The following is a 24,052-nucleotide window of genomic DNA, read 5'->3' as shown; positions in this document are numbered from 1 at the left end:
GTCGCGGATCGTCGAGCAAGACGAGTTGCCTCCATCCCGACAGCGAAGGTGGCGGTGGTTCGATAAGCCTGCCTAGTCAGTAGCCAGACGTCGCTGCTAGTCCTCCCCGTCAATCGTCGTCTGCTCTGCCTGGATCCCTCACCCGTTCTTCCTTGACCTGTTGTAGCTGCCCCCCCCCCCTCCCTTTCCCATGCCGCCATCTTGAAGGAGGTGCTTCTTGGTGAATACAAGGGGGGTGCTTCTTTGCTACGCGTTGATCAACTCTCCTGCTCCTTTTGGACTTCGTGGGTTGCTGCAATCAGGATGTTGGCGTTAGACACGGTGTTTTGCCTTGATCTTAATACCCTTCACCCTACTTCATCTCCAATCGGGTCTTTTATCGTGTTACCCCTTGCCCGATTAAGAGCAAGGCCATCACGTGTTGTGCAGTGATCGACGCTTAGCAGAATGCCTTTCTTTGGCGGCTGAGCAGGACTCTCCTTATCTGATGCGACGTCACTCACTAGGCTCACCATCTCTTTTCGCGAATGTCATCGCAAGGGCCATGCGATAGCCCTTCCGGTGGTGCATTTGCTGTATCACCACCACCACCAGCCTGACTATGCCCACTACAGTGCAAAGGCCTCTCCCATGTCTCTCCAATTAAACCTGTCCTTTGCCAGTTGCTGCAATGTATCCCCGCAAACTTCTTAATCTCATCCACCCACCTAACTTTCTGCCACCCTCTGCTACGCTTGCCTTCTCTTGGAATCCACGCCGTTACCCTCAAGGACCAGCGGTTGTCTATATGAAAGAGCTGAAATTTTGGAGGGGTGTATGTCGTATGCATACTGGAGTCGGTAGTCAAGAATGTGAAAGGCGTAAGATCTTTAGTAGAATTATCGTGATTCTGAACAAGGCCAAACTATGGAAATTGCCGTAAAGGTGCTTCTGCAGAGCTTGGGAGGTTTTAGCGTGGGAACGGCCACAATGAACTGATGGCTAACTAATTAAAATTGTCGCATGTCAAACCCCGAAGTTGGTAGTCATGAACCGAATGCACATGCGAAATGTTGGTGGACCAGTCACTTGCGAGACTTGACGCAAATAATTTAGGACTGCTGTGTTAAGCCGATACTTTGTTTTTCGTCACGCTGAAGCAGAAGAGTGTAGGCGACTGTGCCTTCAGCAGCAATAATCTAGGCTGAACGAATGTCAGGCGTACGTTACGGTGTTAGAAACAAAGTGAACAAGGGATAGAGCCAAAGTTTCGACAAGAAGAGTTCTTGTCTTCGTCTGCGCGCAAGTCCTTTCGTCGAAACGTTGGCTGGCGTACCGACGCTCCCCTCAAGCCTCTTTAACTCAATTGGTAGAGCACCGGACACGAAATTCGGAGGTCGTGGGTTCGGATCCGACAGGAGGCATATGGTTGTTTCTTCTTGTACTTTCTAATCAATTATATTTCAGTGGTAACGCAATTACGCTTAATTTTCCACTCATAGTTGCGTTTCCCCCTCACGTGGCGACGTAAGGAAACACTTGTTGATGAAATCCGGTTTCATGATGGATTGATGGTTCGGACTAGCAAACATTCACATTACTCGACGGCAGGAAAAGAAGGTTAACTCTTTATTTACACATAAATAAACAAGAACAAACGAGCAAGGAGAAAATTATTTACAGCATGACTGAACCTTTGATTGGACTAAATTAGTCCCGGCTTAACCTAGAGCGCTTAGATTTAAGCCCTCTGTCCCTGCCCTTGGCGGGGACAGCAACCATGCAATAATCAATCAGGTGACACGTCTCACCAATCGATAGTTAGAGAAAGGAAAATAAAGTTTCCGTCAGCTAATCAAATACTGGGAAAAGGATATCGGCTAACCAAACACTCGGGAAAGGAGGGGTTGCGAGCACACATACAAACAGCACTGAATTCACCGCATTCCGAACCTCTGCTTGATCAACACTGATCAACACCACAAATTATTCTAAAGAATTGCCGGCGGTTTAGCACTGCTAAGCAGCAAATATTGTGCGGAAGCACATTTTTTTTTTTTTTTTTGCGGGTGGACGCCATCGCCATGTAACTAAAGCGTCCACTGACCCAGGGAACCAGTTATGCGCGCATTTCCTTTCTTCTCGTGCTGTGGCCAGTGAAACTGATCTGTTTGCACCGCCGTGGATTCGAAACCCAGTCGAGGCAATATTTATTTATTTATTTATTTATTTATTTATTTATTTATTTATTTATTTATTTATTTATTTATTTATTTATTTATTTATTTATTTATTTATTTATTTATTTATTTATTTATTTATTTATTTATTTATTTATTTATTTATTTATTGAAAGTACCTACAGCGCCCATGAGACATTATTGTAGGGGAATATTACTCTATACAATAACACATGCAAAGAAGATATTGGGAAACATGTCAGCAAGGATAACACAACATATTAAAAGAAGACTAAATGAGTTTACAAGTAGTATGAGTGATGGCACAGCGCTGGTAAACGCTGAGACGTGAAAGAAATACATCACATTATCGCTTCAACAGCACATTCGAAATCAGGTGCACAAACCACATCATTAGGAAGCTTATTCCAGTCCAGGATTGTGTTAGGGAAAAACGAATACTTAAATACATTAATGCGGCATTGATAACTATTAATCTTTTTCGTGTTATCCAGTCTCTCCGAAATATAATATGGCTGCTTTAGATAAGTGTTTTTATTAATACCGGTACAATCACTGTAGATACTGTGCAAGAACTTCAGCCTGCAGGTTTTTCTTCGGGTTGCTAAAGTCTTCCAACCAATACGGTCGCGTAGTTCTGAGCTCTTTATATGAAAATTAAAATTTCCAGTGACAAACCTTGCAGCGCGTTTCTGTTCCCTTTCTAACTTGTCAATGAGTGGACCCGTGAAAGGGTCCCATGCTACACATGCATATTCTAATACTGGCCTGACATTTGTTAAATATAATGTTTCTTTTAGTACCTGGGGAGAGCTTTTGAAATTCCGTTGGAAAAAATACAAAAGACGAGAAGCTTTGGCAGTTATCATGTCAACGTAGGCTGTCCAGTCGAGGGTTGCTGTGGGTATAACACCTAGATATTTAACCTTATCAGTAGTTTGGATAGTGTCATGGTTTAAAAGGTACGATCCAAGAATTTTCTTTCTTTTTTTTTGTAAATGGCACATGGAAACACTTAGATACATTCAATGCCATGCCCCACTTCAGGCACCACTCGCAAACTCTTTCAAGGTCAGCCTGTAATACGCAAAGATCATCAAAGCGCGTGACAGGGGAATACAAAACGCAATCGTCAGCATACAGTCTGACAGTGGATCTGAGGCCGACAGGTATGTCATTGATGAATATGAGGAACAGTAATGGTCCGAGCACCGAATCCTGTGGCACTCCAGATAAAACATCCACAGGCGAGGATGATGCACCATTGATTGCCACCTGCTGCTGTCGTGCGCTTAAATAATATTTTAGCCAACCGAACAGATAGGCAGGAAGACCAAGGCATGACATTTTTTTTATAAGAAGGTGGTGCGGCACAACGTCAAAGGCCTTCTTAAAATCTAGAAAAATAGCGTCTATCTGAAAACAGTATTTATCCCGGATGCAATGTCATGAATGAACTCAGTTAGTTGCGTTGCACATGACAGCCCTGATCGAAAGCCATGCTGCGCTGATGTGAAAAAACTGTTGTCTTGAAGGTGTTTTACAAGTCCAGAATAGATTATGTGCTCCAGGGTTTTCCAACAAACAGATATCAAAGATATGGGGCGGTAATTGGAAACCTGGCTACGATCACATTTTTTGTGAACTGGTGTAACATTGGCTATTTTCCAGTCTATAGGTAGTTTCGCGGTCTGTAGTGACTTGTTGAATGAAGTAACCAAAAAGGGACTAATATGTTCTGCGCAGTGCTTTAAAATATAGTTAGGAATGCTATCAGGACCTGGTGCGGAATGCGCATTTAGGTTTTGTTTCTGCAGATATCTGCAGATATCTGAGAGCCTTCAGACAAACTTCGCCCTTTTCAGCATTGTTAATGAAACAGTGCTTTCGCAGTAAAGATATAGAAGCACTCCCCCCATGCTCCTTGGTTTCGGTGGCTATTGACTTCCTTAAGAAGCGAGAGCTATGGCGACCACGCATCAGTCTCAAGTGATTTCTGCAGACGAGTAGTTTGCTCCATCGGAATTACATTTCACAGTGCAGAACCAAGGTCATGAACATGTGCAGGGCTCTCAGTAAAAGCTGTGCTCTTATTCTGGGAGCAGTGAGGGACGCAAACGAACTCTGCAGGAAGACCTCCTTTCTCCCACCTCCCTCGTTTCACGAAGGAAATTCGCGCCCCCTTAGGCAGTGTAGGGAGTCGGGCAGCTCAACCCATGTATGGACGGTTCCCTCCGCAGAATTCTCAAGTCTCTTGCGAGCAAAACACTGTTCACGGTCGTTCAGCCCCACACTGTACAGTCTCTCATCATTGTCCCCACGGGATGCCTGTGAATGAAAGCTAGGCAGCACAGTTCCTTTTTTATTACATTTTGTTTACTTCCTTCCTGTTCATTTCGCCGCCGTCTAGACGTGGAAACAACAATGGAGAAAAGAAGAGAGACCTAAAACTGCACTCTCTCTTTCCTGTCCCAGAGCTCCTTCGAAAACCAAACTGCGTACACAGCACGCCCGTTGAAAAACAAAAACGAATTGCCTTGTTTTCCTCGCCCCTGTCCTGATCTTATTTCAAGGCTAACCAAATAAAAATCAAGCAAAATAAACAAAATCCGGTGGCGAGGCGACAAAGCCGGCTTTCGCCGCAAAGAAAGCGCGCTCACCCACAGGTTTTTTTGTTTTGTTTTGTTTTTTCAGTGTACGGACCGTCCCCGAGAAAAAGTCGTTACAGCCGCTAATGCCGCTACCAGCCAACACCCTCCTCCCCATCCTCTGCCAATTCCCTTTCCCTCTTCGAAGGAAGGCACGTCCCATGCCTTCCCGGTGGTTCCCCAGCCGGCGTCCTTTCTTTTTTTTTTTTTTCGGCGCGCCTTTAAGGGCCCGGCCTGATCGAATTTCCGTTCGCAGTTAGCCCGGCCCCCCGAGCCGCGGGCAGCGTGTTGTTTCGTCAACTTTCGAGAACTCTATGCTTTCTGAGGATACCGCGAATCGGAGTTGCGCCCACACACTGGCAGCCGAACCTGCTTTAGTCGTTGTGGGGGCAACGACACGCTGCAGAAAGACAGGCGTGTATAGGTATTTTTAGCGCTGGCTTCTCAAGGGCTCCCGAGACGTCTCCGCGGACGACACAAGACGGAGAAATAGAAAAAAAAAAAGAAAAATATTCCTGGGATTGTGCCCGCTCCTGGTGCTGTCTCTGTGACACAAAGGTTTTTGTTGCGACTACAACCGTTTAAGTCGAGCATGCCGCAGGAATGTTCTGCCTTGAGTCGCGTCGTCTGCTGCAAGGACAGAGTCGCGTCGTCTGCTGTCACGACGGTACCACTGCTGTTTGCGTCTACGTTATGTGCGTTCGCCTATTACGCCCGTACGTTCCAGCTCTGGTTGCCAAAGCGTGAAGCGACTTGTTTTCGCTGTTTTTCACTGACGCAAATGATGCCGACGCGAAACTTCAAGCTCTGCAGTGTTCAAGTTCCATTGTGATGTGCGCGCTATGGCATACGCTTTGTGGCCTTGCCTCCGGCGGCAGTAATCCGACCCGGCTGGCAAGCACCGTCGCTGCCCCTGACGCGCCTGCAGACTTCCCCCCAGCGCACAGGTCAGCGCACCCCACGTAGGGAGCCTGAATGCGCCTCACGAGAATGGGACAGGCGTGACGACTTTGCCGGGGGAGTGCGGCGCATTCTCCCGAACGGTGCATTCCTGTGAAATGACAGAAGAAACACCGAGTGGCGGCACGGCGGAAGGATGACGGCGCCAGCCCACCGCCCGCATGCACCTGAGAGGCCCGCGGCAAGCCAAAGAATTCGCGACTGAAAGGCGCCATGATCCCCCCTTGGTGGTAGTGGTTTATTTAAAAAAATAAAAAGTGAAGCAAAAGAGTGTTGCCGGCCGCGGCAATTGCTATCTACTATCTTAAGCACCCGAGCTGCAGCCGGCGGAAACGAAAGGGAAAGGAAGAGGATAGTGAGGAGAAGTATAGAGGGGAGCGACAGCGAGAAAGGACAGGGTAGAGCTTTGTCTTGCCTGCACGTGTTTCGGCGGTATGTGCGCGGTGACGTGCTGAGGGCGGAGCCTATGACCGGGGGTTCCCTGGCTAGGTGCCTAGGGAAGACGAACGGAACAAAAACCGCAAGCAAGAGGAGCGATGAGGAGAGGAGCAGAGTGAGAGCCAAGAGAGTTCCGTCCGGGTGGCCGAGATCGACCCTGAGCTGCTGAGCCCTTCCATGGTCCCGTGGTGGAGCTGATGCCGCCCCTCCACTCCACAAGAAGCCCCGTCTCGTCACCGGGTGAGCAGATCGCCGACCCCCTTCAGGCAGCCACAGCTGACGATTAAATATTTTCCTTATCAGTCAGTTGTGATGTTGACTCGTTCACTCCCACCCTCTGCACGAATCCCAGACGGCAACCCACCGGGTTGCACATTGTGACCCCTCATTAGGGCCGTCACACCATCTTCTGTGCGCGTGATGTAAGAAAGCGTGGACGGCGCAGTATAGCATCTAAGCAAATAACGCCGTTATTGGTAAGTTGGAAATGTCATTTTTTTCGTTTTTTTTTTCCTCAGAAGCATGCAGACGCGACATCAGCACGAACTCGAACGAACCATGGATGATAAAAAAAAAATGTCGACTTGTTTGTTTGGCACCTTCGCCGCTCAGGGCGCCTCACAACTATGAACAATAAATAAATGATTATCCGCCAACGCCAATCGCCACCAGTGCGATAACAGGCTGGCTTTAAAGCGCTCCCTTTTTCATTAGTCTGTCATTGGACGGCAAGCGTCCCACTCACACGCTTATTGGCTGGCTAGATAAAGTGCACCCGTTTTCATTGTCCCGGTTGTTGGTGGTCGTCGCGCAATGTTGTGACGGCCCCACAGGCACATACGTTTCTTTCAACTGGTTGTCGCGTGGCGATTAACAAGAAACTTGTTGCATCTTGTTTGATGACGTCACATGGTTGTGACGTCCTGTGCGTGCATGCGATTGAGGGCCTCTGCTTCACCACGTGATAATGCGCCGGCGAGGGACCTTTATATAATTTCTGCTCTGGCCACACCGTCAGCCTTGCGAAACCTCCCTGAACCGGTATACCATCGTAAATTTAAGAAATGAATAATGCAGAACTAAGCATGAAATTGCTGGAAGCCTCTGTAATCAAAGCTTATTGTGGTTTATCGCCGCAGCCGTCATATTTATCACTGTGGTGTCCGATAATCGCGTCTGTAAAAAAAAAAAAAAGATCAAAAGAAACCATCGGGCACAAGTCTCGCGCAGGCGCGTTAAGCCTAAGCCTCCTTTTTCTTCGCTTTTTCTTCTCCTGCCTCTCTTTTTACTGCACCTCATTTCATTTGATGTCCGTTCTTCACCGATCATCAATCGTTTTTTTTTGTCCCTCGCTTTATGTCATTTACTGGCTCACCACCCGTTGTTCGCCACTTGATTAACCCAGTATATTGCAGCAGACGATGACTCGAAGACGCACATCCCAATATGGCTGCCGCCACCCATTTTTAGGCCTAGCTACGGCCGTCATATCAGCCGGGCTTTGGGACCCGCCTGTATTTGGTATTTTCTCAGTAGATGCCGCTGCACCTTAAAGAGCTCGTAAAAACCGGCGCCGGACTCCTCGGTCCCGGGCCTCGCTGTTGCGACCGGACGAGTGCCGGCAAAAAGGTAACGTGCTCGGCCTGCTAACTACCGCCGCTTGAAGACCTCCTCGTCTGCTTTCTTCTGTCGTCTGCCCCACGGTACCCGCGGCGCGACGGCTCATTGGCTCCGGTTATGGCTTTGGTTGGCTTCGAACGCTACACTTGCGATCTCGTTTTCCCCCGGAGTTTTTCTCTTTTTTTTTCTACTTGCGCGGCTCTGGAGACAGCATGGGGGACAAAAGACGAAAGAGATTTAAGAAGAAGCGAGAAAGTCAGCAAAAAAAAACTCAGAAAAAAAACGTGTTTGCGCACACAGGAATCTTTTCTTCTGTTGCCTTTCTTCGTAACTAGAGACAACGAAATGTTCTTGCGAGGAAACACAAGAAGGGAAAGAAAATAATAGGAGACCTAACGTTTCAGGTTTGTATGGAACTCGAAAAAACAGGGGTGTTTCGAGCGTGAAACTAGCGTTCAATACACTGTCCCGAGCCAAGAAAGAGAGAAAAGAGAGGAAACTAAAGCGAGAGTAAACCATTCAGAAATGAAGGACACGTACACTGCTGTCTTTTCGAGAGAAGAGGCGGCGAGGTGCTATGAATGCGCTGCGTATACTTGATTTCGATTCAGCCCTTGGAGAATAAACCGGCTTTTTCTCGGCTAAAATTTTTCACAGTAATAGTGACTGAGAAGCATGATATTAGCAGGTAATCAAAAATTTCACAAATTGTTATGCTAGTGGTTTAATACGGCTCATTCCAGCGAAAAGTGGTTAGCGCCAAGGACGTCACGATGTTGTCCACGTCACCACGCTCAGCGTTCGTGGTGTTCGTGGGTATCCGTAAGCAAGATGCCATACTGAACGCCACCGTTAACCAGTCTACGCATTTGAATAAATGCAGTCTGAGGGCAATCTAGCGTTCAGTCAGGCTAGTCAGGCTGTTCAGCGGCGGTAGATAGAGCGGTTTCGTCGGATACGCGTATCTGTTGGAAGTGGACCTGTTATCGCATAGCGGGAGGCAATGGCTATGATGTTCTAGCATCGGCTACTGAGCTGGTCAAAAGAACGGTCATTGGATTATGGGTCAGCCCGCGGCGCAAACGGAGACGGCTAAGGTGCAGCGCGAGACTCGTGCAGGGTTGAGATTTGTTCGTTCACATCATCATCCGAATCAAAAGTCTCTCTTTCATTTGAACGAAAACATCTGCGAGGAAAGTGCGTCTGGTTGGGTTCTTGAGATAGTTGAGAGAAAACTGACGCCAACCAATATTTTACTTTTGCCCAACGTTTCGGGACCACCCCGGTCCCTTCTTCGGGGGTGACTAAAAAGTGCCAGCAGCAGCGGGCTGCTGCCTTCGCTCTCCGTTTGTTAACACGTGGCGCAGTCCACTAACGTACGCGGAGGGGAGCGTTCCTGGAGTTCTATTCATCGCCGCCTTTGTGAGCCGGATCATAGCCTCCTTTATACTCTCTGTGCCTGTCAACGCGCCGCGCACCGTCGGGTAAAGTTGCGCGGCGCTGCCGCTCCCGCCTCTGAGGGCGCCACTGACGTAGGTGTCGAGGCGCACTGGTGCGAATGCCGGCGCGAGCATGGGAGCGCTGTTATTCCCTCGCGGGATAACTGCTACTAAGCATGAATCGTACATATTCGTTATATTTACTTGTGAGGCCGACATCCTCTATGGATAACAAGTGATCACGTTAGTTGTTAGCCAGTAACACCAACGATATGTTACTGTAATTTCAAGATATGTGGACATGGCTTATCGGACATGACTTATCGTGAAAGTGGCTTCTGCCGAAACAGCGGCTTATACAAATCATTCTTGTCTGTTATCGAAGAGGCGTAGTTCACCAGCAGTGGTCTGATGAATCTAGTTGCCACAAGTAGAGAAAAATGTTCACAATGACTGCTGTCACTGACAGGGCACTTCAGCAACCTTGATTTACAGATGGCTGTATCAGCTGAATCGGTCCGTTTTTTAATGGATTTTGAAGTCGTTGGTTTTCTTTTAAGCTTGTCTCCACAAACAGCCGCAGCCTAAGACAGAGTAATTCGTCAGATGGGTAAAGCAGCCCACCATGGTCCTGTTCTTGGTTGAACTTCTCGAATGGGTATAGTAGATGGCTTGGTTGTGAGTAAACAGCACTGCTCACATTCCATATGTTCACTTATCACACGAGCGATGTAGCCACCTACATAGAACGTGGTCGACAGCTGCGATGTAGGTAGAGAAGCAGGGACATGCTGCACGTCTAAGAGTCCCAAGACTTCCAAAGCAGCCTCTGGAAGCTCATCGCTCCTCCCAAGTGCACATAGCCCTACAGTCCTAAGTCCAGTGCTGTGGTGACTCTCATGATATAGTACGTTGCTGTGTTCAGATGTCGCGGCAATTCCCGTCTTCAAGACTTTGTCTAGTCCTGAGCACCGGCCGCACGTCAAGTTGGTCGTTGCATCCCAGCGACCGCCTCAGGGTTCCAAATAGCGCTTCAGTTGGGTCACTGCTGAATTTCCGCGTTAGTACAAAACAGAACTTCTCCTCAGCTAACAGATAGCGAATGCAGCAAGCAGTCGAGTAAGTTGTGAGCAGAAGGGCCTGGTACGTTTCGGCTGTGAAAAAGGCACGAAGATAAGTTGCATCTTTCTTTAGTTGGTCGATATACAGCGGAAATGTAACTTCCAGCCATTGTAGCCTAGAATCATTTTTTGTCGTCAAAGTGCCCGGCGTCAGGGAAATTTTGCTCGATATGTTGGCACTTGTTGCTGGTGTCGTGTAGTAGTAGTTGGTTCCGCATAGGCAAATGATGCATGGCAGCTCTGTCCTGCGTGCTCTTTCAAAAACTCCTGAGCAGATGATAACGTCTGGAGAAAAACTTGGACAGCTCGTTAGACGTTCATTTTTTCAATATTGTTCGGAAAAACATGTTTTCTGGTTAGACTCCTCACAGGTTTTACAATCCTATCTTTTTTTACATCTCGTAGAGTTTCTTCAAGTGAGATGACGAAACCTCTCCTTTCTTTCCAAGGTCGCGTGCAAGGAACTGAGAGCGGATGCTTAAAAAAACCGCTGCAAAACTGTTCAAGACGTGGCAATAATCAAAGCTTTAAAAAAGCACTCTAATACTGCAAACACTGCAAAACAGCCCACATAACGACAGATCAACAGCACGTGGCTATCCGGGCTGCTGTCAACACAGCGCACCCGGCACTCGCCTCGCGAGGATGCCCCAACGTCGCTGTCGCCATCTCTCGGCAGCCAGCGGCGTAACTTCTCAAGGGAGGAGGAGCGGCGACGACGGCCGCGGAGCGCGGAGTTGACAGGCGCAGAAAGTATAAAGGAGGCTATGGCCGGATGTGCCATGACTCCACATGTCGCCTCTTGAACAGGTTTGGTCCCACGGCCAAGACACCCACCTCCTCGAAAGCTATTCGGTGGTCGGCGCGCTCGCAGTGTTCGGCGAGGGGGTTGGATTCCGAATTCATTTGCCGGATGTAATTTTTGTGTTGCCTTATTCTTCGGTGGAGGTTCTTTGTTTCGCCGACGTATGAAGCCGGGCACTTGAGCATAGGATTTTGTAAACGACACCCGGTTGTTGTTTTTTTTTTTTTGGGGGGGGGGGGCATACGTCTTTCGGTCGTGGTAAGAAGCGGCTTATTGTCGAAACATGTTCGTGAGCAACGTAGATTCCATATTTTCCTAGAATGCGCGCAGGGGCCCGCTGGTTCCCCTCACGTATGGAAGCACCACGCGCGCGCGTTTCGTTGTTTCATTGTTGGCTGTTTCCCCTCTCCTCCGAGCCTGATGGCGACCAACGTGTTGAATGAAGCCACGTGTGTAGCCATATTCTTCTGAAGGTCGGAGAAAACGGTGGCCTCTTCTGCTTTTTTCACTGCTTCGGAGGAGCAGATTGACTTTGATCTTCTCAGAAGAGAGGTGACGACGGATGCCTGTTGGCTAGTAACGTTCGACTGAGTTGAGGTGTGCCAGGAAATTTTCGACCTGCGATGTCTTCAGAATGCAGAAGCAGTCGTCAATGTAACGAATGAAAACTTTGGGGTTTTTTTAAGTGACTTGAGTGCCTCCTTTTCTATAGCCGCGTTTACATGAATGCGACAGCAGCGCATCGCATCAACTTTTTAGCGCATCGTATTCATGTAAACGGTGATAATTAATGCGCTAGGAAAGCGCATCGCATCAATGCGCCAGATGGGGGTAGATCTAGAATGGCAAGTCGACTTCAGCGGGGAATGGAAACAGGTTTGGAGGTGTCCCTCCTCCTTCTTGTCGTGCCTACACAATACCCCCCCGCCGGATAACAAAGCAGACTTGGCTCAAGATGGGGGTCACTGGACGCCTCTGCCGCGTGCAATGGGCGAAGGGTCACGGTACCACCGGACTTGATGCTGTACGTGTATGCGCTGCTGTCGCATTCATGTAAACGCGGCTTATGGCCTCCATTGTCAGGTTGGCAGCAGTCACCAAGATCGCGGCGTCCATGGCAGTGCCGCTGGTCTGCTTATAAAATTCTCCTCGATCGCCGCTATCTCGGTGACCGCTGCCAACCTGACAATGGAGGTCATCGAAGAGGAGGCACTCATGTCGTTTAAAAGAAAGACCAAAAGTTTCGACAATAAGCCGCTTCTTACCACGACCGAAAGACCGCGTCCCCAGAGAAAAACAACTTGGTGTCGTTTACAAAATCCCGTGCTCCAGGTGCCCGGCTTCATACGTTGACGAAACAAAACACCTCCACCAAAGACTTTCTGCAAGATGAACCCTGTGAATAAGTTCGTTAATTGCAAGATGGGTGTTGTATACCAGATTCCGTTATCATGTGGTCGTACCTACATAAACCAGACAGGCCGTTGCATTAATATTAGACTTATGGAGCATGCTAATTCATTGGAGAAAAAAGGCACGATCCTGGCAAGTCATTGCAGTCATTGCATCACCAGAAAATCTAATGGTTGCGTTAGCAAAACTTCTTTAGCTTTGTCAGCGAAAGAAATGACATTCCTACACAAAGGGTAGCTTGGAGGGTACAACACGTGCGATTGTTGTGGCTTGTAGTTTTTATCCGAACTTCGATGTATGACTGTGCGCACGTGTGCCCATTTTTGTTGGTATATATTGACATTTTCCTTCAAATAAACTCAGTTGTAAGTTCAGCGCCATGTTTGTCTCCTCCTCATTCCGGTCCTATTGTCTAGCGCTGTTTCAATTTTCTTGTCAACATCCGGCTCACAAAGGCGGCGTTGAATAGGACTCCAGGAACGCTGCACCACGTGCTAACAAAGGGAGAGCGAAGGCAGCAACCCGCTGCTGCTGGCACACTTTAGTCACCCCTGACCGGCCGTACTCGAGGGGGAACGGTCATTACTGACGTACTTCCATTGTATTACAGAGTACCACAAGCAACAGTGCCGCACGCGGGAAGGCTTGCAAAATAGCAGGAAAGCTGACTTACAGGAATGTTTTCCAACCAAAAACCCTCGTTCACAGACACGTATTCGCTTCCTGTCCTGTTGCCTGAAAGGGTTAGCGCGAGGGGAGATGAGTCACCAACCCTCCGCTGTGTCCTTCTTCGAAAAGGTGTGAGGGGCTGCCCCTCGAATCTGCGTGAACCTGAAGCCCCTGAGGACGTTACCAGCTTTCGAGATAGAGTGTAAAGAAAAGTTGTGCAAAGGTTACAATGATGCATTCCTTTGACGAGTACCTGTCTCGACCCGCTCCTCGCGTTCGCCCCCCCCCCCCCCCCCCCCCCCGGCTCTATTATGTCCTTTCAACAATTTGCCTCTCATACAGATAAAGGCACATCTCTCTCTCACCCTCCCCTTTTCGAAGAATGCGAGATTGCCGTCTGCGAACGAGGGTGTTTGGTGGGCACATTGTAGAGGGCGATCGTTACTCTGCAAGTTTATTCGTTAATGACTGCGACATTGCAACTAGCGTGGAAACACAAGGACAGCGACACAAGAAACCGACGGGACAGCACGCTAGTGCTGTCCCGTCGGAAGTTGGGAAGGGCCCTGTCCTTCCCAACTTCCTTCTTCACTAGCGTGCTGTCCCGTCGGTTTCTTGTGTCGCTGTCCTTGTGTTTCCACGCTAGTTGCAATGTCGCAGTCATTAACGAATTCACACCAACTAGCCCAACTGTCTTCCATGATCTGCAAGTTTAAAGTCACTGGAACTCTATGCAAGTTGTCAGTTGCTTCGTGTGTGATCGTCTGTGGTCTGCAACGACCTCACGGCATTACTATCGGCTCGCCACTCTCAGCGGCAAGAGGCGTTTCCGACTGCTGACCAGGTTCGCACTAGCTTTTGCTCAACAAATTCGTATGCTGGTGTAGTTGTCAGAGCATATTGGATTTTGAAAACGCAGGTAAAAACAAAGGCCAAGAGCAGAGGACGGGACAGGCGCTTCTCCTGCCCACTTCTCTTGGCCTTCGTTTTTTCCCGCGCTTTCAAAAATCAATAGCTATCGCTCAGTTTGTCGTCATATTCCCATAACCGTGTTGCCAATTTTTACGCGTACAAAACATTTTCTAATTTACCGCTCATGCGCCTAGATTTGCCTGGCGGAGAAACAAGTAATCTTGAACAAGCAACTGCAACTAAGTAATAATTAACTTTACAAAACTTAACATTTTTATTAATGTTTATAAAAATACGTTAAAAATTTGAATAAAATTACTCGATAAAGTAATAATTTTGTGAACAAGTGTGTTTAATGATTTTCACCGTAGCAGCAGCGGTATCGAGGCCAGTTAAGTCCGTGACAAGATGGCTGGCGGTTGTGCAGTTTAAAGGAATTTTGTGGCCAAAACTTGGCGTATTTTCTTGCTTTCGGGCGTAGCCATCAGCCCATTGTAAAAAGCCAGGCTTTTACGTGCTTCTAGCATACTTTCGTTTCGCTTATTGTGCCTGAATCGCCGGCACTGCCGCGGTAAGTGGCCGTTTCCGATCGCCTCCTCAGGCCGATCGTGTGTACAAACAGTCTCGCTACAACTCTTCACTGTTGATCGCAGCTTTTCCAAGAGGCATAATTGTACAGTTGTTTGCGGTAACTGTTTGTATGCATGTAGATTGGAGCGGAGCCCATTACTGGGCCTGAATTCTTTTCTTTCGGCAAAGCTTCCAACGTGCTACCGTGGCCACAGATGTCGGGTATCATCGTCGCGCGCTATTGCGCACAGAGTCATTTTAAACTGACTTTTCGGCTTTCGCTGTGTTTCGGTGCCGCGTCTGCAAACTTGTGAGTTGTCCTCGAGTTGTTTGCGAGCATCTAAACGCGTACGTTCGTGCCTTGAGCGCTTCTATAGCTCGCGACTGCCGAAAACCCGTACACTTGTCTCGTTACCGTGTGATCGCATTGTTTGACCAAGCGAACGTTATCATCCGCGCTTTGGGATCGTCGCTACGCTTGTTGGCTTTGCTAACGCTTATTTTTTGCACTTTCTTCCAGCACGAGCTTACCTTGCACCCTGATCCAAGCATGCAGGCCAAAGAAAATAAGAAAGGTGAGATTGCCCGACGGCATTTTGCTATTAATCGGCCAAAGGATGCTGTACGGGTTGTATTGAAACTTGTTGCTAGTGTTGCGGCTCGCACTTGGGTAGAACAAAGAGCTGGGATAGCACAAGCGCTGCTTTGTTTTTGTGTATGTGTTCACTGTAGCCATCATGAACCCCAGTGCTATGTTGGGAGAACTGTTGCACGTTACTGTGTCTTTGGTTTCCGATAGCAATCTTTTGTATCATGGGAGTGCTACATGTGTGCAGAGTGCATGAGGTAATCGTTCGTTCATGTCCAAATTTAGTTTGTAGCTTGTACTGCTACCTTCCTTCCCTTACGGCGCGGTTCAGGTGTCCGCCGATATATGCGAGACAGATACTGCGCCATTTCCTTTCCTCAAAAACCAATTTACCGATTTATTTGTACTGCTAGAATAAAAAAAAAATGGTTTTTGAGGAAAGGAAATGGCGCAGTGTATCTCTCACATATCTTGGTGGACACCTGATCCCCACCACAGGAAGAAAGGAAGGTGGGAGTGAAATAAGAAAGAGAGAAAGAGGTGCTGTAGTGAAGGAAATGGTGCAGTATCTTTCTCGTTGGGTGCCATAAGGGAAGGAAGGAAGGTAGGAGTGAAAGAAGAAAGAGAGGAAGAGGTGGGGTAGTGGAAGTCTCTGGAATAATTTCCGCCACCTGGGGATCTTTAATGTGCACAGACGGGGGGGGGGGGGGGGGGGGGGGGGGGAATTCTCTTGTATATATTCTATTCAGTAGTGACCATGTATAGTTCTATTAATGCTTAGGAATTAGGTATCTTTTTTTATTTTTGCAACAATGCAATGAGTAGTGTTTTGCCCCTTGTTTACTGTGATCCACTTTGATATTGTAACCCCCCTTACCCAGTGCCCTTCACTGCCTGTAATGTTTATTAAATAAAATAAATGATGCATACAATGGATGCATTGAGACTAAATGTCAAGGTTGAGGAGGTAATTGCCCTACCATAATGCTGTTTGTAAGCTTCAGCTGTTGTCAGCATTGATGATAAGAAGTCACCTCATTACATTTTGTAACAAAGAGGCCTATGAGCATCACTGCTTGTGTGATAAGCATTCATGAAAGTACCTAAAAAAATCGTTTTTAAGGAAAGTAAATCACAGTATCTGTTTAACATATCTTGGTGGACACCTGAACTGTGCTGGCCATAAGAGAAGGGAGGAAGGTGGGAGTGAAAGAAGGAAAGAGGTAGAGTAGTGGAGGTCTCTGGAATAATTCTGATCCCCTGGAGATCTTTAATGTGCACTGGCTTCTCACCCACAGCACATGGGCGCGTTTTGTGTTTGGCCTCCATCCATGCTGGCAGTTATGTCTCACTTACTGTCATCATTTAGATAAGGTAAAGTCTGTGGCCTGGCATCTTTAGAGAAAATTGGGGTTCAAAAGTCAGTTAGCGTTTAAAGATGAGATATCCTTGGGTTACATTGATTGCTGTTGATATCAGACACCTGTTATGCAGAGATGTTGGGGCTTTGTGAAATCATACACACTAATTTGTCAACTGTAATAAGGGAGTAATTACTCATTGGCATCCACCCAAGCGCAGCCATACGGCTACAAAGGAAAGCTATACAGCTTTCTCAGAAACTTCGTAGTTAAAGAAAAATTCGTCCTGGTCCGGGGTTCGAACCCAGGACCACCGCTTCACCGGAGCAGTCGCTCTACCAACTGAGCTAACCGGGACGGCAAGCTTATGGTAGGGCGAGAGCGAATTGATCAATAACTCGAAGTGGGAACAGTGTTGCTCAAATGTTTAGGGGAATCCCCCAAGGTGGAGTAAATTGAGCAACACTGTTCCCACTTCGAGTTATTGATCAATTCGCTCTCGCCCTACCATAAGCTTGCCGTCCCGGTTAGCTCAGTTGGTAGAGCGACTGCTCCGGTGAAGCGGTGGTCCCGGGTTAGAACCCCGGACCAGGACGAATTTTTCTTTAACTACGAAGTTTCTGAGAAAGCTGTATAGCTTTCCTTTGTAGCCGTATGGCTGCGCTTGGGTGGATGTCAATGAGTAATTACTCCCTTATTACAAATTTACTCCACCTTGGGGGATTCCCCTAAACATTTGAGTAATCTGTCAACTGATGCCAACTTCAGTTTGTCTTCAATGCCGATGGTGTATGCCTTGCAGAGGATAGCATTTTCCATTTAATCTCTGTTTTCCTGGACGTTTATAAGCTCGTTATTATCGGGTATGGTATCGTGATGCTGCTTGTTTTGCAGAGAGTCGCTCCCTGATTGTTATCAGTGCCTTTCAGGACGTTGACAAGCTGCCAAGTTGAGATAAGATATCTTTGTTCAGGGCAATGTGGCGCGTTGTTTTTTGCAGGGGACCGCAGTCTGCTGCCCATCGGGGTCTTCTGGGACATTGAGAACTGCCAGGTGCCGCGGGGAAAGTCGGCCACTGCTCTGGTGGGCCACATCCGGCAGCTGTTCTTCTCGGGCCATGCGGAGGCGGAGTTCCTGTGTGTCTGCGACATCCGCAAGGAGCGGCCCGAGGTGGTGCAGGAGCTCAACCTGGCCCAAGTCACGGTGGTCCACATCAACGCCACCAGCAAGAATGCGGCCGACGACAAGCTCAAGCAGTGCATGCGGCGATACGTCGACATCCACGGAAGCCCCGCCACGCTCATGCTCATATCAGGTCAGTCTACTTGCAAGTTTGGCAGCTGTTCGATGTTCAGAGTGCTTTTTTTGTGTGTTTCGCACAACTTGTGCCTGGAACGCATGGTTTGACACCTACTGGTTGGTTGTTGATTGGTGTATGGGGTTTAACATCCCAAAGCGACTCGGGCTATGAGAGATGCCGTAGTGAAGGGCTCTGGAAATTTAGACCACCCGGGGTTCTTTAACGACAATCTAGACTAGTTTCCATGGTAAGCCCTTGCAAGGTCTCTTATCAAAAATGCTAACTAAATCGAAGCAGTCATGCAGAAAACAACAAATGTTCATATTATTTAACTGTGCACAGTCATGTACAAGTAACATTGCCGTGTAATAATTGAGTTACAGAAAACACTTGGTTAGATGCATGTAGGTAAAAAAAAAATTAACAGGAGCTGTTATCGAAGACAGAAATTAAATAAAAGCAGTTGGGCCAAAAACAACGTACTGTTCAGGCTATTTAATTTTAGAGAGCTGTGTATAATATTTTGGTAAAATTGTTTGATTATGCAGAGCACATGATTAGAAGCATACAGGAGACGGTCCCATAGTAAATACTGTAATGGGATCTTTTATCAAAAACGCAAACTAAATAAAGGCATTGTCGGGATAAGAAAGTGCTGAAAAAGATGAGGACACAGCAAAAGACTCGCAGTCTTTCTGGCTCCCCATCTTTTCTGTGCCTTTTTTATCTCTACATTGCATAATCAACTAGCCTAAGCCCTGTTGCGTCTGGAGTAAAATTGGTCGTGCAACAAAAAGGAAATGTTCAGATTATTTAATTATAGCATCAAGTATGCAAAGTCCAACACAAATTTCAGTCTATGCAAAGATCACAGCTTACAGGCGGGCAAAGGGCATTAACGCAGCCAGTGTGCTTATTTATGTAGCTAATATAACATTTGTGTTTGTACGAAACGAGATTAGCAGAGTAAAGAAAACAAACTGTGGTAGCCATGCATTGATCTGGCTCGAACAGGAATGAATGTAAACATAAGTGGACATAAATGAGTATGGTGTGGATACCAAATACAAACTGCCATGTATTGTGAAGTAAGTTAGTGGTCAAGATACTTCATCTCTTCGGCTATGTGAAAAGCTTTTTGCCGATACTATTACTCACTCACTGAATGTCTGATTAGCCAAACAGCAGCCATAAAGATGGAACTCCCGTGTTCACTTTGCGACTAGTGGGCATCTACTTTTCTTTGTGATTTCACTGCTTTCAATAAAAGTGGGAAGCACCTATTAGACCACATGGACAGAATGTGAAAGCAACTCGTTGAACTTTGTGTGACTGTAGTCAGTTCCGCTGACTGTTCTGAGTTGTTGCATGTGAAAATAAACGTATCAAAAGTTTCACTGGCACCTGTTTTGGCAAAAGTGTAAACCTCTTCTTTTTCTTCTTGTGCCGGTCACGTGCGCAGGCGATGTGAACTTCTCGACGGAGCTGTCGGACTTCCGGCACCGGCAGCAAATCCGGGTGGTGCTGCTCCACGGGAGCTCGGCCCCGGAGGCACTGACCGCCTGCGCACACGAGTGCTACAGCTTTGCCCAGGTGGCAGCAGGCGTGCCATTCCGCACCCCACAACCCAAGGTGAGATGACTGCCATTGTGCAAGGGCTGTTGGAAGAGCTGAGCATACCTGATTGCTTTGACTGCTTTGAAGTTGCACCAAGTCAATACAAAGGATGCAGAATTCACAAAGGAAGATGATGACACACGTGACTGGATGAGCGCAGACTAACTTGTTTGAAACCAGACTGGTTGTCCATTCTCAAAAGTTTAACTTCCGTGTCAGCCACACGTATTGATGGGGAACTCACCCGCATTCGTTCCGTTGTTGCTAGCATAGTAAGGGAGGGTTTGCAGGATTTCACATTAGATTCAGAGTTCTTCGGAGGAGCGATGGAGAGAGTAGTGCAAGGCCAGGTGAACGGGGGTCTCACCGTGTTAGTGGCTGTGTCAATGGCATGTCAGTGGCTAGAGATTTGTACCTGATTGTTGCTTATAATCACTGCTCTCAAAGGCTTCTGCAACTTGCTATGTTAGATTTTGTGGTTGAGGGGTGGATGACACGACCAGTGCCAAGATACAGAAAATCAATTTCCCTGTTGAATACAGTCGACGACCAATTTTTCGAACTCTCTAGGGACCGCAAAAAAACGACAGAAAAATGGGGCAGTCTGGAAAATAAAATTTCACCGAAAAAATCACGAACTTATTACCAGCATGCCGGAGGAAGCGGCCAGTTGTATTGCACTCATTCCATAGCTCCTCATGACTATATTTCGCCGCGCGACATGTGCACGGACGACGGGCGTCAACCGCTTTCACGAGCTCGGCCTGGCTGTGCTGCCCTCGGCATGCCACCGATGAACGCACGGGTTGGGACAAAGTCTAAACGGGAAAGCGAACACGCCGCTGCGCCCGCAGGACGATGGGCTCGTAAACAAGAACGCGAAGGTGGAAAAACAATAGGAACCGAGAAATGGAGAATTTCGTTTTGTTTGATCATGTTTTCAATCTCTCCTGCAGTTTGAATTAATGGGGTTCCATTGTACAAATTACAGTATAAACGCGTGTGAGGACCGCACCCGTGTATGGGCCGCACCCCGTTTTTCCGAAGGAAATGTTTTAAAAAAATAAATCCGTGTAAGGGCCGCATCCGAACTTTCCATGACCCAGGCGGGAGTAGCCTTCTAAATGCACACGCCGTAGCCTCCGCGATCAGCTCCGGCTGCGAGCAACGGTGCGCTTGTTCGTGGAGGCCACGCACGCGCACAGGAGCTTCCAAGCGCCGTTCACGGAAGGCGCCCAAGGCCGCTGTCATCATCATCACCATTAACTTTTTTCTCCACCATGACCTCCCGCTATCCACATCGGCATCAGTATCACCAGCTCCAGCCGTTTGTTGTTTTTGTGGCGTGTTAGCGTGCTCGCCGTAGTTACGGTGGTTGTGGCTTTCGCGTGCTGCCGCCGAGCGTTGCAGTTTTAGCTCGATGGACAAGCACCTTAATAGCCACACGCCTGGGAGTTGGCTCTCGAACACGGCAAGCGTGCGGCAGGCAAGAAAGGTGCAACCAAAAGGATGCATTGAGAAACAGAAGCTGCAAAAAGTGCGCTTTCCGAGGCAAGCCGTGCGAGTTTCCTGAACTAAAAGAAGAGATGCTCTCTTTTGTGATCGAAGTGCGGAACAACGGCTACGCATTGACAGCGGACATGCTGCGTGGCTTCTTGTGGGATAAGCGTGCGCCAGAGCACAGCACCAGCTCAGAGTCTAAATAATCTGCGAGTGACGATTGAACGCAGAATAAGTGCCGCTCATTCCGCGATTGGTGTGTTTTTATTTGCAAACAATTTTTTTTACACACATCGCGTGTATGGGCCGCACCCCGAAAATTGACCCTCGAATCTGGAAAAAAAAGTGTGGACCTTCTGAGGACCTTCCGCCACGTCAAAAAGTCTGAAAAATTGGACGGCAGGGAGTTCGAGCGTCCGAAATTTCAGATACATTGATTTTATGGGGCTTGTGGCGGTGCCACGACGACGTCCGAAATATCGGGCATGTCTGAAAATTTGGGCATCCAAAAATTCGGTCGTTGACTGTAGTTGACAACTGACATCACTCCTCCAGTGAGTAGGTTCTGGCCACCTTACAGTGCTTCATGACAGCGTTCAATAAGCTTCAGCATTCAGTAGTTTATTACTGTTACTGGTGCAAGATTCCGTCTCCCTTATTTAATGCCGATCAGAATCAGTCTTTATTTGTTGATACATTTTGAGAGTACAGCATATTGTGCAGAAGGAGGTCCCGAAGTCAGAGACTGTAATGGGACCTTCTGATTAAATATATCTAGTAAAACATTTAACAGCATACGACAGATCAGACAAATATACAAAACAGAATATACACGTATGGGATACAATTAAAGCAGGCACATGGGAGAGAAATAAAAGCTATTAAAAAGGACCACCGAAACATATAAAGTACATAACTAAGCAAGCTGATGTCATACTGAATTATAATGAAGATCATGAAGCAGTGCAAAATGCTTGTAGGAAGAAATGGAAAGAAATTAATCACAATTAGGGCTCTTTGTTAAGAATTGATTTACCGATGGCGGGTAAATCAAAATTTGTTTACGTTATGTTTCGTTTCATAGCTGTGTCCTTTGGAAAAGCATTCGTGTTTACTTTGAACCATACCTGAATTGATATTTGGAAATGTCGGATTCAGTTTGTAACTACTTTTTATTCGTATTCGCTTCGGAACCAGTATTTCGTATTCACACACCTCAGGTGGTTTTCAGTTCAGAGCAAACGCTAGATGCGTGCAAGTGCATGATGGAGGAATGGCGTATGATGGTGCAGGGCCAGCCCCGGTGCTGCGAGCTCGTGGTGCTGGACCTTCCGACGGACAAGGAATACAGCCTAGTGGACAAGCGACTCCGGCAGCTGTCCGACAACTGCGGAGGCCGCGTGCTGTCCATCGCTGGCCCCAGGGCCGTCCTGCGCTTCCCCACCCCAGACGCCGCACTCAGGCAAGTGTCTTTTGTGCCTCCATCCCGCTTTGGCACCGGGTAATCGTGTGCACCCATGTGAAGCATTGCTATGGGGGCAGAACTGTAGAGGCTTTGTCAAAAGCGCAGACCCCCAAAGATGTGCCATGTTGCAATGCTCGTTATGTAATCGGGCCCTTCATTTTCAGGTAAAACCTGATTTTACCTCATTCTTGCTCTCGGATTTCTTAAAAATTGACTTCCACCCAGAAATGCGCCTTCTAGAGAACATATGTTTTTTCAGTTCACAAAGCTGAAGCGACCGCATGAAATGTAGTGCGTCTGTTGTACTCATTCCAGGTGTGTGTTTTTAGTCTACTGGTGATTTTAAAAAACCTCTTTTTAGCTGTACACGATCGAATTTGTAGATAAGTTCGAAAAGTATGTTTTAGGAACACTAACGACGTGCTGCTTCAGACTCTTGCACATTTCAAATGGCTGCTGTGACATTGAGTGAATGTTTTCACTATTCATGAAGACAGGTAGGTCTTCCACGGACATGGAAGTGCTGCATAGGAGATTGGCACTGTACATTGCAAAATACTTGTAATACAGTCAAGGGGGGCACGGGTTTTAGGAAGAGGTGGAAGGAATCTCTAAAAAATTGCCCCTGATTTACCTGATTAAGCTAAGTGCGACTTTGGTACACTGGCACGTTTGCCCTTGTTTAGCTTTGTTTATCTTTGTTTAGCTTTTTGTAAAGCTTGAAAATTCGGGTTGCACCCAAATGTTTTTGCGCTCTGTCCTCGGCTCTCTTTTTGTGATAAGCCACCTGAGCTGCTCGTTGCAACTCAAGTCACCGTTCCCTCAGTTGGGCAGTCTCTGAAGCCTCTCGGCTGCACCTTCCTCTGGCAACTTCATCATTCGCCTCTTCTTTCTTGCTCTTCTTTGCACTTCCCACTGTTCATCTACTCCCTCATCCCGTTTAGCAAGGTTATACTGTCTTTGCCACTGTACTTCGGCTTGCCATCTCGCTGTATCCTCTGGATCGTTTGACTCGAGTTGGTTTTCTTTTCTTTTAGGTTGCTACTCAGCTCCCTGTGCACATCGTTTGGCTTCGGTATATGTCACAGGACTGGCTTCATCAATGATTTACCTTTTGCTGCACTCCATCGTATTATTCGCATCTTTCACTCTCCTCCCATTGGCTGCAGCTGGCACAATGCTTCTCCAAGCACACCCGAGCTTCCTGACATCATCTAGAGCTGGCACAACACTCCTGGGGACTTATTCGAGATTCCTCCTATTGGCTGTAGCCGGCCTGACACCTCTCTGAGCTTTCCTGAGTTACTCCAAGGACGGCTTTTGCTAGTGCTAGCCTGCTGAAAATTGATTTTTGTAAAGATGGATTTTTTGAATTGATAACTATTATTCTATAGATTCCCCAACTTTCTTTTCTCCTCTGCCAATATTTGAGGCATGATATCAAT

At 47.4% G+C, this 24,052-nt stretch overlaps 1 protein-coding gene across 1 annotated transcript in view; it reads left to right on the top strand.

Moving 5' to 3' along the window:
- Positions 1–14,585: 14,585 nt before the first annotated feature.
- Marf1 (meiosis regulator and mRNA stability factor 1-like protein) overlaps positions 14,586–24,052 on the top strand; it is a 72,196-nt gene continuing 62,729 nt past the window's right edge. The window contains exons 1-5 of the mRNA XM_089588047.1: positions 14,586–14,776; positions 15,296–15,350; positions 17,726–18,040; positions 19,488–19,657; positions 22,435–22,604. Of these exons, the coding sequence (XP_089444173.1) occupies positions 15,326–15,350; positions 17,726–18,040; positions 19,488–19,657; positions 22,435–22,604 (680 nt within the window). The 5' untranslated portion in view covers positions 14,586–14,776; positions 15,296–15,325. The remainder of the gene's footprint in view (positions 14,777–15,295; positions 15,351–17,725; positions 18,041–19,487; positions 19,658–22,434; positions 22,605–24,052) is intronic.

Source organism: Amblyomma mixtum, chromosome 4, assembly GCF_055824585.1.
Source record: "Amblyomma mixtum isolate Tamu chromosome 4, ASM5582458v1, whole genome shotgun sequence".
In the NCBI taxonomy this organism is placed as follows: domain Eukaryota; kingdom Metazoa; phylum Arthropoda; class Arachnida; order Ixodida; family Ixodidae; genus Amblyomma; species Amblyomma mixtum.
This window is presented reverse-complemented; position numbering and strand designations above follow the sequence as displayed.